The 13,008-nt window shown below is 48.6% G+C and overlaps 1 protein-coding gene across 3 annotated transcripts; it reads right to left on the minus strand.

The window, feature by feature from the left end:
- Window positions 1-1,426: 1,426 nt before the first annotated feature.
- On the minus strand, window positions 1,427-12,582 carry LMO2 (LIM domain only 2). 3 transcript variants are annotated; one of them, XM_072969768.1, is made up of 4 exons: window positions 12,333-12,582; window positions 11,317-11,542; window positions 7,043-7,258; window positions 1,427-2,429 (listed from the first exon to the last, which is right to left on the minus strand). In XM_072969768.1, exons 2-4 carry the CDS (start codon window positions 11,355-11,357, stop codon window positions 2,210-2,212), a joined length of 477 nt encoding a protein of 158 aa, XP_072825869.1. In that variant the 5' UTR covers window positions 11,358-11,542; window positions 12,333-12,582; the 3' UTR covers window positions 1,427-2,209. The 3 variants fall into 3 exon arrangements, with proteins under 3 accessions (XP_072825869.1, XP_072825868.1, XP_072825870.1); XM_072969767.1 differs by lacking the exon at window positions 12,333-12,582 and adding an exon at window positions 11,666-11,943; XM_072969769.1 differs by lacking the exon at window positions 12,333-12,582 and adding an exon at window positions 11,786-11,922.
- Window positions 12,583-13,008: the final 426 nt, after the last annotated feature.

Here is a 13,008-nt window from a genome sequence, read left to right on the forward strand (position 1 = left end):
GGTTAAAAATGGTGGATTGAATTGGGATTGATCTGGTAGATGACAACTGCTAGCTGAGTGACAAAATAGGTCACCATGGATAGACAGGGTTTGTCTACATGTGGAAAAGTTACTCAGTGATTAACCTTTGGGTCAAATATTAAGTAATGACAACTTGGAGAAAATGATCTGTCTAACTGGGAAATGTTCAAGAACAGCCATTTGCAAGCTCGAGCATGAGTCAGAATCATCTTTAGGGCTTGTTAAAACTTGGACTGCTGAACCCCTATCCCCAGCGTTTCTGACTCACTTTGTCTGGGACGGAGCCCATGAATCTTCACTTTTAATAAGTTCTCAGGTGATTCTGATATTGCTGGTTCAGGGATCACCATCTGAGAACCACTGCCCTTCGTTGATTTAGAACATACATCCCCTCACTGGCAGCCCCTTACCACCATCTGAGCTGAAAGGCAATATAATTAGATTTGTTTTAAATAGGTGACCGTAAGCAGTCAAATTTCCCAGCCACTCTTAGTTTACAGGCCAAGAGAGCCATCACAATTATTTCTCCTCATCCAGAAGAAAATAACCAAACAAACCTCAGTGATGATGGTTTTTAAAGGAATATCACAGTTAATTAATTGTAGCATTAGATGCATGTTTCTGACATCTTGATAGTTACACACACTCAGACTTCTTTGGTACTTGCCAATATTTCTTATTTTTATTATTTTTAGTGGCGGTACTGGGCATTGAACCCAGGACCTTGTGCATGCTAAGCATATGCTCTACCACTGAGCTATACCCTCCTCCTGCCAATATTTTTTTAATGTAACAATTGAAAAGTATGTACATCTTTTGTCTTTCATTGGGCCATTCTTGAACTAGCGAGCTGAGAGGTGATGAGCAGCAGGTGGCGCTCTGAGCCAGTTCATGGCCACCTAGAAGCCGTGAGAGGCAAATGCACAGAGGAGGGTGCGTGCTTTAAATCCTCAAAGTAAAGTTCTCTTAACCACTTGTCATAAAATACCCTGAGACACACGTCTTGGAAAATCGAAGTGTCAAGCTCAGCATCTTTGCCACATTTCAAACTAGGTAATTACCTTCTCTCCCAAAGGGAACCTGTTTTATGTATTTGTGTCCTTTCTAGGTTACAGGTTTCCCAAAGGCAATGATCCTGCATTCCGTTCACTCTGTACAGTGCTGAAGTGAAATGCATGTTTTACAATAACAGTCTAATTATTCCACATCCCTCTGAGCTACATGATGACCTGTTACATACTAATTGCTAGTAATATAGAAACGTACCTGCCTCATATAAACCCTAGCCATAAACGCACATTTTTATTCGACTTAAAAGTAAATTGCTTATTTACTTCTCCTTTGCAATATAAAAAGCCATTTTTCTGCCATCCCAAATTGTAAGTCATCACCAAATAAACCACACTGCATTTTAGTCTGTCATTTTTATTGTCTGCAGAGTTTTTTCTAACTACACACAACAAATACTTTGATATAATCTAAGATAATAAAATAGTTGAACAACTTTTTTTTTTTAGATTTACATTTATATAGAAACAATCTGTGGAACTTCTTACCTCAAAACTAAGGTGTCTAAAAACAGTGATTCCTCAGCATTGCTTTAAATAATTGTTTGGTTAAAAGTTGCAGTTTTCATTCTCAACTGAAATGTTGTCTCCATGCAGTGCCTCTTGGGTCCAAAGCTTAAGGCCTTGGGAAGGTGGCCAGGAAGGAAAGGATGGCCACTCTTCTCTCTGTCCTTCCCTTGTGCGGAGGACAGTGATTGGAACAGGGTTGTCATAAAAGCCAGGAAGAAAAGAAATCAATTGCACGTCTCTAGTTTTCAAGGGTCAAAGACATAACGAGTCTTGACGGAACAAGTCCCCATCTGTAGATGGGAAGTCCCACCATGATGGCCCAGCGCCTCCCAACACTCCTGTCCTTCACTAGTCATGTCAGTTATTACCAACAGGCTGTGGGCACTGTCCTGAAGTTCTCCCTAGAGGCCAGTCATTTTGTCACCTTTAGTTTTGTCCCTTGCATTCTGTCCCTTAGATGCTGTGTCTCGCTTCTTGGTGCCCAGTCAGGGTCTACACCCCCTAAGAAATGCCTCAACCCACCCTCAAATCCCCCAAAATGCCTAAGAGTGAAGACCCCGCGGAGACAGTGACTTCAGTGAAACGCCTCCCCGGGGGTGCCGGGCCCCGGCCTATATCATCCCATTGATCTTAGTCCACTCGTAGATGTCCTGTTCACACACTATGTCGGAGTTGACGAGGAGGTATCTGTCGCCCACACAGAAATGCTTCTGACAGGCGGCACACTTGAAACACTCCAGGTGGTACACTTTGTCCTTCACCCGCATCGTCATCTCATAGGCACGGATCCGCTTGTCGCAGGAAGCGCAGAGACCGTCCTGGCCAAAAAGCCTGGAGGACAAAAAAGAGAGAAAAGCTAAGAAGATAGTGGCAGAGAACACTGGAAGGCAGGGCTTGAGGATGGATTTCCAGGATGGCGGGAAGCAAGGATGAGCTGGGTCCAGACAGACGGCCGACTCGTGCGTAGTTGCTCTTAGAAGGAAGAGGGTCCTCTGGGATGAAACTGTATCTGTGGCATTTGGGTTTGGCATAACTCACATCCCTTTGCTGAGCTCTCCCTGCCTGCTGCAACCACACTTCATGCCTGCAGGCTGCCCTGGCCCCGCCTCTGTGGAAAAGACTCTCAGCTGAAGTGATTCAAGACGATTAGGCATGGGTGGTGTGCCTCCTCCCAGAGGAACTTTTCATTTTAGAAGAGGAGGAGCAGGAGTAAACCCCTGGGGCCCCTTTGAGAGGAAACTGACCAGGAACACAATGAAATGGGCATCTTTCTGAGGCCCCCAAATTCTATCACATCAACTGCCACTAGTTCCACCCAGGGGAAGGGTTGGTCTTGAAACTCCTTCAAAGCTACAAAGGCCATCTCCACCTGGTTGTTCACTGGGAGACAGAGGGAGTTCAACAGAAAACACGTGTGGTTAATCATGCCGCAGAGATCTGGAGGACAAACAGCATCTCGCCACATAGAACAGAAGGACTGAATTCAAGATCCTCGCTGCCCAGATGGCATGAGGCTCTGGAGAAACTCCTCTTCTGACATTGAAATGTCAGAACTAAGTCTCAGTTGATTGGTCATTGATTTCAAGCAACGTTCAATGTCAGAGTGAGAGATGCAACAGGGCAGAGCCTAGGGCGGTGGTTTCCGGAGTGTGGTCCTGGACCAGCCGTATTTGCATCACCTGAGAACTTGCTAGGAATGCACACTCATGCTGCCCTGATTGAGACACTCAGGGTGATGCCCAGCTGTGTGTCTGTGTGTTCCTGAGCACTTCCAGGTGATTCTGATGCAGGCTGAAGTTTGAGAATCAGCCCGCAAGAGTGGGATGGCACAAGCACTGGGATCAGAAGACTCGGATTCAGTCCAGGACTAGCCCTGAGTACCTGAGCAACCCTGGTGAGACATATGATTGCTCTGGGCTAGTGCAATGGCAGTGATCAGAGCGTTCACCTCATTTGGCTGTTAGAAGGATCAACTGCAGCGTGTCAAAGCACCAGTGGCCAAGGGCAAAGCCAACGCTGGCTGTATTTTAACGCATCTCAGGGGTATTCCCAATGGTGGCAGTCTTGCTGCAAGAAATCATTTTTGCACGTGCCTGATCATATGACATGTCAGCAGGTCCTTCCCACGTAAAACCTTTAGGGTAGTTTCAGGTGAATGCATGTTCTCCCAGGAAGTTCTTATTAACTTCAGAACAGCAGAGAAACAGCTGGTACACTCTGGGGGTCGTAGGGGAGGTAAGGACAGTTGACAAATTTTGAAACATGTGGGCAAAATGAATGGAATCAGGAAGACGTGGTCTGTGGGTAGAGAGCTCGTGGCTACAGCCTGGCCAGCTAATTTCCCTCCACATCCCACTTTTCATCTGAAGATCTCCGAGTGTTTTCAAGGCACCACCTGGGAGCAAACTCATTACTGGGGGAGAACATTTTATCCTGAGGCAGCAGATGGTGGAGCTGTAGGGAACTGCCACCTTGGAGGTCACGGAGTGGAAAGACAGTTCTGGTTTCCTGACTATTCAGTAAGTTGAGTTTGGGCCTGAGCGAGGATAAACGACTCACAAACCAGTGTGTGTGGAATGAAGCCAACCGCCTGGGGGTGTGACCCTTATGGGAGGAGAGCGTTTATTAAAGGGAAGTCGGGGGTAAATTACAACACACATCAGGCAGCTAACGAAGGAGAGGATAGAGGACTAACATTGGGGAGACGAGTTCAGGTCCCAGCATCACCTCTAACTAGCCAGGTGCCCCGAAGCCAATGATGTCCCCTGCCCGGGCTTCTGCGTCTGCAGCTGAAAAGCAAGAAGGCAGAAATAGAAAGGCCTCGGCAGCCCCTTCCAGCTCTGGTGTGCTGAGACTTTCCTAATAGTGAAAATAGCCAGGACTTGACATCAAACTTGAGCATTCACCCCTGGTACCAAGAATTGGTGCCTTAGGCTGGATATCCCTGAAGTGGACCCTGCAGCCAGGATTTATTGAGGATGTGTAATCAGGGGAAACTGGTAAGGTGGCGAGGGAAGCCGGACAAAAGGGGTGGAAGGCAGGCAAATTTGCTATCTCTGCGCTGAGTCCCTCGGAGGGGAGATTCAGCCTGACTGCACAGGGACTCAGGAGTATGAGTCACGTCTCCAAGTGGCCCTGGCTCCAGGCAAGACTGCAGGACTTCAGTCTCCAGCAGTGCCAGTCATTACTGGGCCAGGTCCGCTGGGCATCTGGGGAGTGGAGTGGGCAAACTTTTGGTTATAACAGATGCAGGTGCTGGATGTTGAAAGTAAAACACTGGGGGAGGGGGGCGGGAAGGGGGTGCTCCTCATAAAAATTAGTTTAAAAAAAAGGGTGGGGATCCAAGGGGATCTGGGCTGGGCACTGGCATTAACAGCTACTGCTTGGTTCCCAGTGAAACAATATAATAGCACAGGGTTTCTTTAGGTTCTGCATGGAGGTCTCATAATATCTAAGGCTAAGTGTCTGAAAAGGACTGTAATTGGAAATTACATTGGAAATCATCAGAAGTTCTCCTGCGACTGGGGAGAGGTGAAGAGGGTGGCTGGGAAAAGGACTGAACCCCATCACAGGACCCGTTTAGTCCCTCCTCCAACTTGCCTTTTGCAAAGACACTGCCAGATATGTTAAGAATGCACGCAAACAAGTCCATGGCTAAAGGGCCATCCCTGCAGCAAGAAATGGTTTTTCTCCTCTGTCAAGAGGTGTCATGTCTTAAGCTTCCTCCTGCCCATTTTAATAACAATAACATAAATATGAAAGGATGGCTGGAAACGCCTGCGCTAACACAGAGTTAATTAACATGTTGCCTAGGAATGTAGCAGGGAGAAGAATTTCATGTCACCAAGACACAAGCTAATTAACATTGGGTTCTCCCAGACTATTTTTTTCCTCTCCTTTTTAAAAATGCAAAAGATTAACAAGCCCAGGCAGCGCGGGGTTTATTCCTGAATGTTACATAAAACCACAGAGATAGGGAGCAGCCTGGGCTCTTTTGACCTGACTCTATCTGTACTTCATTTAATAAGATTCAAATGATTTGACAGGCTGTAGTCAGGGGGTCCAATGGGAATCATTTACCCGTCTGCTTTCTGCACTGACTTGGCAAACTGGTAGGGAGCAAAATCTCTACTTATCCTGCTTCTATTTTCTTCCAACTTAATAAAAAATTGACCAAAATTAAAATCATGATCCTTGGAAACCTGACTTCTTTTCTCTGAACCACCAAATTTGCGAGGATTTTATCAGGGAATTTAGGAGGGAAAAAAAGGCTTATTCTGTCAGTCTCTGGGTAAACAGATAAGCTTCCTTCACCATGGAATTGCTTGCTTTTTTTTTTTTTTAATGTAAAATGCTCTGAGGGCAGGTTTGGGAGGAAGAGATGGCCTGGCAGCCAAGGGCACTGGAGTCTAAACAAGCTTCGCTGGGTTGGGTGGTCCTAATGTATCATGGCTGCATGCTCCACAGACCCGCTGCCCCCGGAAGATGGCAAAAACTGACAGTTACACAGCTGAGCAGATTTGACAGCAGAGGGCACAGAGTTACCTCTGCAGCAGCTAATATAAAACTGGAAATGCTAGAACATTCTCGGCAAAGGGAAATTCACATAGCCAAGAGTGTGACCCAGAGCATCCCAGATGGCCTCAGTGCCCATCTCAGTGGGTGTTCTAGAGTTCCTATTTTGCCTTTCCATTCCTCCATCTCTTTGTTCATTAGATAGTTAAAGAGTGTAATGATGAATGTCATGAGGGTTACTTGCAAGAGCAGCTAACACCTATTTGACACTCATGCACTAGGCCAGGCCCTTTACATGTATCAATCACCCCATCTAATCCTCACCACCTTCTTGGAAGTAGGTATCACTATTATCCCCATTTTACAGATGAGAAAAATCGAGACTAAGGAAGCTTAAATAACTTGCCCAAGGTTACAGAGCTAGAAAGCCATGGTCCTGGGGCCCAAACCTATAGCTGACTTCATGGCCTGCCTGCTGTGCCTTGGCAAGAACATGCTTTCTATTTTAAAATTTCTCATCACATAATATTGGAATCTTACAAAAGCATATTTAGATCCTACATGTATGTTTTGAAGCATGAAATGAGCTCCTAGGAACCCACCCTCAAACTCAGAAACTACAAAGCCCCCGTTCCTTTGGCTTTCCCTGTGCCTTCCTGCCTGACCCTCTCCCCCTGTCTGCCCCCCAGAGGGAACCGCTGTTCTGATTTTGTGTTTATCATTCCCTCGCCTTTAACATATCAGAATTTTACCCCATAGGGATGTATCCCCGAGATCATGCTTCTCGAAGAAGAAGAAAGGCCACCTGCTTCTCTGCGTGGGGCGGCTGAGACCCAGCCTCTGCCGGACCTCGCTCGGGCGGGCCGCGACAGGAGCTGGGGGAGACAGGCCCTGCCCGGGGCTCCGGGGTGGGGGTCGGGGGTGGGTACCTGAGATAGTCTCTCCGGCAGAGCTTCCGGCCCAGCTTGTAGTAGAGGCGCCGGCCCACCTCGCCCAGCCGGCACCCGCAGAGGTCACAGCTCAGGCAGTCCTCATGCCAGTACTGGTCGATGGCCTTCAGGAAGTAGCGGTCCCCGATGTTCTGCTGGCAGCCTCCGCATGTCAGCAGGGACGGGGGGATCTGCAGCACCTCATCCACTGGCTCCCTGGGAAGAAGGCCAAGCATTAGGGACAATGTCATCCCAGGGAGACGAGTGTGGGGGTCAGGGATCACCCTGGGCCCAACAGGGAACGTAACTCAATTGCCTGTTGGTGACATAAGGAGAAAGGAGAGGACATCCACCTAGGCCAGACTGCAGAGAGGCCCGGCCAGCCTTGGTAGGACCTTACATTCTAGGCCCCGTAAGAAGCAAGTGCAGGACGCCAAGAGGCACCCAAGGCAACTGTAGCTGGTACCCCAGCCCCACACACAGTCCAGCCCCGTTCTCAGCACCTCTGTCTCCCTCCTTCTTTATCCCACTCTCCCTCCTACTCTGTCTCCACACTTCCCCTTTTTCCTCCTCACATCCCCAGGACCCAAGGGCACCGCCCAATCCCAGAGGAGACACCTGGGACTAAAAGAGTTGCTCGCTGCAGGGATTACCTAGATGGCTAAAAATCTGCAAACTCCCTTTTGAATCTGTGTGCCATTCTGCCTCAAGGCCTCCCAACTGCATGAAAGAAGAGGTGAGGAAGAAAGAAGAAAAGGGAACCCTAATTATTGTAGGCTGCTTTCCCTTTGCAAGATAAATTCCATCAGGATATAATAGGAATTCTCATTATTACTACTTTTTAACAGAAATTCCGCATCCCATCCTTCTTACTGAATGAAGCCTTGAAAAATCCTAGGTGTTAATTAAGGCCATTGTTAACCCTACAAAGGACATCAACTAGACCCTTCTGCACGTGAACATTTTTACAACAGCTAAAGTGATTCAGATGAAGATGATTTAGGAAAGAAAATGGGGAGGGGGCAGTGACTGTTTTTGAGAGAGTGGAAGATAGTTAAAAGGATTCAAATCTTTACTCAGGCAGTTGTTAACAGTGAGCCTGAGATCTGTGTTCTTTCATTACGAAGTCACACAGCATCTCTAGTTCACTTTGCTTAATCGGAGTCTGAATACTTTCGTTTCTCATTTTAAAAGAAATAACTTTATTTGCCAAAAGAAAATAAAGGGAGTGGAAGAAACGATTCTTGCGCCAAGTGGGACACAGGAAAAACCGAATACCTGTTGATCAATTAACAAGCACTCTTTTGAACCTTACTCAAACACAAATCTATTTTTCAAAAATCTATTACGTTTTGAAAAATGGACCTGCTTCCAACTGTGAAATTCCCAAAGAGAGTTTCCCCCTCAGTACCTGGAGGCTGTAAATCTGCGTCTCCCATTTCCAGCTGACACTAACTTACCAAGTGACCTTGTGTCCTGATTGGCCTGTGACCACAACCATTTACACTTGGGGATGGTGAGGCTCAGGGAATCACTGTTGATAACACACTGTGACAGCCCCAGGCGACTCTGTCTGTAAAGTGCACACCTCCCTGTGAATATTTCGGAATACTGAAACTGAGCCAACACTTTGTAGAACATGTGTGCTTCGTGTGATGATCTCCTTTTAGAACAAGGAAATGTGAAATTCAAACAAGTTTTCTCCTAAAAATTCAAGTTTTAAGAATTCACTGAAGCCTGACTTGCTTTGCTTTGTTTCCACGGGTTATACGTAAGGACTGCCGTTCTCCCTCCTGAAAAACAGCACACCCTACATTTTCCTGTGTGTCAGCTGAGAATCGCGTCTCTTCCCTTTCCACAGCCCGTGGTCTGACTCTAAGGCTTTCAAAAACACTCGTGGAACCTCAACACCGCTGAATGCCCTAATGCTGATCCTGCCAACCAACTGTGAAAGGAGAGAATTTGCACTTAGCTGGTGCAAAACTGCCTGGAATTAAAATGAACTGCTCTTGTTACTCACAGGGAGGCGGCAGGGGCCACTGATTGCACAGTAGAGGAAATGACCGTGTTCATGAATTCTGGCTGCCTTTCTGTCTAACTATTCCACATGCATATACCTAGGCAAGCTACTCTGTGTAATTTGGAAATGCTGATCAGACTGACCCCAGTTGTACTGACCCAAGTAAGCCCACAATAGAGCATCTGGTAGGATAGTGGTCCTTAGTAGAAATGTTAAGCGAAAGAGCTATTGTGATGGCCTGACATGAGATAGGAAAGGACAGTATAAGATATTGGCTCTATCTATCTTTCTATAATTAATGATAATATCACATTATCTTTGGTGGATATTCCAAGACAATAACTGAGTAGGATTCACCCTCAAATGAATATTTTATATTCTCCTAGAGCCCATCTGAATATTACACCTGAATATACTTCAGCCTGGGTTTCTGGGATAATTTCTCAACAATTTCCAAGAGAGATAGGGGAGGGGGGATGTGTCGCAGTAATTTCTCAGCTAGCTGGTCCATCTCTGATGAGAGCCTGTCTTCAATGGGCAAATAGTAAAGCAAAGGATGGAGCAGAGGAGCATCCTTCAGTAGTGTCTGCTGTGTTACGAGGTTAAGATGTTTCAATTTTCTTATCTCTGTGAAAAAGCACAAACTTTGAAAAGAGCAAACTTCCTCCAGGGAACTGAAACCTCCAGATTTATCTTCTAATAAAAAGATTAGTGACTAAGTTCTGCTGACTGAAAAGACATTAGGCACCTTTCAAAGGTAATTCATCCAATTCACTCTTTTATTATAGTACTATGGTCTTGCCTAGGCTCTAAAAACTCAGGGCTAAGTTGTAATTCTAGGTTTGTAAAAAAATAAAATAAAATAAAAGAGCAAACCACCCCCCTTTAAACCCAGTGTTTTTGTAGATATTTACTTTTAAAACGGAATGTTATTTTTCTCCTACGAATTTAAGGAAACTGGGCTTTTGATAGAACCAACCTAGCTCCTTATAGAACTGGCTCTGAACCTTCAAGATTGAATAGTGATGTTTATATTCTCACTGGATCATGGTACTTCCTGTGTTTTATGAGAACATGCTGAGCTTTTATGCTGGTAACTGAGGGTAAAACCCAGGTATATAAACACCATAGGAGACTGAAATTGGGAGGAGGGGTTACTTCAATCAGGAAAGCACAATTCTTTCAAAGCAAGAAAACAAAACAAAACAAAACAAAATAAATGCCTCTTAAAAGCACAAATGGACAAGTCATTAACCAGCTCCTTTGGTCTGTGTAACAAATCCCTTCAAAGGATTAGATGGGGACTTCAAAGGAATAAAAATTCTCAAAACCAGACAGCTAATGAATCTTAAAAGGGCATTTGCGCTGACAGGGAAAATGATATCTTAAACAACCCTTTCTCCCCAATGTTAACACTAAGGAATGGGTTGAAGGTATATGCTGGGAAGGGGATATTTCAAACCAGTAAGAGGCTCAGAAAACAAATGCAGTTCATTAGCGCTCTGGTTCCCTGACCCTTAAACCCTTTGAGACTGTGATAAAAGTCGTGAAACTCTGCTCCCCAGAAGAATTCACCTACACACAAAATGGTGCACTAACTTTCTAGGTTCAAAGGTCCCCATCGGTGGACCCCGAGAGGCGAGGAGGGTACGTGTATCGAGATTAACTCCGTACTTAGCTACTCTAAAGCCTCTGGAGGCCTGCGTGAGCTCTGAGGTGAACGCTCGCACTCCCCTCACCCGCCTGTCCCTGGCGCTGCGGGCAGCCGCTCCACCTGCGGTCCGGGAAGGGACCATCGGGGACTCGGGAGGCCTCCACTTGGAATGTCCCCCTTTCCAGGACCACGTGGACAAAGAAAAAGGGGGACCGGGAAGGAATGCGAGGGGGGAAGGGAGCAGAGTCGAGCTCCTAATGCTCTCGGGACTGCACCTGCGCGCCTCCGAGTTTCCCCTGTGCCTGCTCCTGTGTAAACTTTCTGGCCGGCGATGGCTTTGGGGAGCGTCCCAGGTTGCGGGAGGGGCCCGCAGAAGCGCTGGGCCGACCTCCTCTCCCTGCCGCCCGCCACCCAGCCCCACTCCCGGTGCTCCGGAGTCCCCCGAGAGAACGGGGGAGCCCCGCGGAAGGCAGAGGGAGCCAAGGGCACGTTGCGGGCGCGCACCTTGAGCCTACTCGCCAGCTATCCGCACCACCCTGCTGCCTCCGGGCGCGAGGCCATGGATATCGTGGGTGGAGGGGAAAGGGGAGCCACACTTACTCAGATGGGTCCAGGCTCTTCCTCTCGATGGCCGAGGACATTGGGGAGGGAGGTGGCGTGCCAGGCGGCGGGGGCGCTCCCTTTGTGGCGCGGGGTTGGCTAGCTGCCGGGGCTCGGACCCCCTCGGGTGCTCGGGAGCCGCCGCCGCCGCTCCTGCGCCTCCTCTTGCTCCGGCGCTCTGGCGGCGAGCTCGCCCCTCCGCGCTCAAGGACAGTCACCGCGCTCCCTTCAAACGCCAAAGAGAGAGAGCGAATCACCGGGCTGCCGGCGCGCCGCGGCCGAGGCGGGGACCGGGGCGCGCAGCCTGGCCCCGGGCGGCTGCAGCTGCTGCTGCTGCTCAGGACTTAACCTTCCATCCTGGTCCCACCGCCGCCACCGCCCGGTCCGGATCGGCTCGCGCGCTGTCGCTGGCTCCGCACCGCCCGCGGGGATCGTGCGCGCCCGCCCGGCCGCCCCGAGCCCCTCGCACCTTCGGCCCGGGTCGCGGCGCGCAGCTCGCCGCCGAGGGCAGGGAGGGGGTGGCGGCCTGGGGGCGGGGAGGGGACCGCGCCTCTCTCCCCGGGCTCCCTCCTCTCTCGGGAAGGTCTATTTTCGCTCAGCTTCCCTCTGTCTCTGGTTTCATTTCCTTTTTCCTGATCACGATTCAAATACAATAGAAGGAAATCACATTTAAAGAGACAGCTGCCCAGTCCTCCCCCTTTTTTTCTTCCTTTTTTTTTTTTTTTTAAACGGGGCTCCTGGGGATTAGCGGTACAAACAGCAGCAGCAGCAGCAGCAGCAGCAGCAGCAGCAGCAGCAGCAGAAGGAATGAGTTGGCTTCTTAAAGGGGCCAGCGTCGGGGATAGGGAGAGTCGCTCAGTGAACACCACTCTTTGGAGAGGTGGCTGGGTTGCCTCTAAATCATTCTTTAGGGTTTCCCCTCTCTGGCGTTTCCCTTTTGGTAAATTAAGATTGAAACTAAGCAGCGGGCCGCTCAAGGAAAAAAGAAGAGACAAAAATGTGAAATAAACACATACTGAGATGCACGCGTTCCGAGTGGCTTTCGCGCCTGTTCCGGGGTTCGAGATCCCAGGTCCGCGGACACCGTGCGCGCAGATGCCCGGGACAGCGCGGATCTGCTGGCTGCGGGTTTGTGACTGCGTCTGCGCTCCAGAGAAGCGACAGGAGGTGTGCGAGCAGGGACCGCACGGGCTGGGTACGCCTGAGCAGTGCCAGGGGCAGCTAATCCCGGGGGGAGGGTGGTTGGGAGGGACCACGCTGGTCTGATTCTCCACTCCATCTGCTGGCGGCAGAATTCCCTCCCTCAGCATCTTTCAAAAATCGGACTCCTGCGGTTAAACTGGCCTCTGTAAAGTGCCAATAGTACTCTGCAGAGAAAAAAGTGCCTCTCCAATGATGGAGAGCAATACTGGGGAGGTTCTTTTGCCCTGGATCAGGGAAAGAGAGAGAAGCCAGACTTGATTTTTGAGTTCAAGTTTCCCCTCCAACCCCAGGGGCAGATTCTGGGAAGTGAGAAGAATGCAGAAGGAAAGAGGAGGAGGCTAATAGCCTGCCCTTTTGTAGAGCAAAACTTTAGGTCCCTTGGGCCTCATCAGAAGTTCCTTGAAAAATAATTGCATTCAGAAATGATTACTGAAGGCCTCCTTGTGCATGACATTAGTCACAAGTCTTGTAAAGAAGAAACTACCAAGT

Source organism: Vicugna pacos, chromosome 10 (assembly GCF_048564905.1).
Source record: "Vicugna pacos chromosome 10, VicPac4, whole genome shotgun sequence".
NCBI lineage: Eukaryota > Metazoa > Chordata > Mammalia > Artiodactyla > Camelidae > Vicugna > Vicugna pacos.

Bases quoted from the DNA above. Each gene is read 5' to 3' on its own strand.
- LMO2 (XM_072969767.1), bottom strand. The intron at 7,259-11,316 runs GTAAGTGTGGCT...CCTTCTTCCCAG, and splicing joins AAGAGCCTGGACCCATCTGA to GGAGCCAGTGGATGAGGTGC. The intron at 2,430-7,042 runs GTACCCACCCCC...TTTGTCCTCCAG, and splicing joins TGCCGGAGAGACTATCTCAG to GCTTTTTGGCCAGGACGGTC.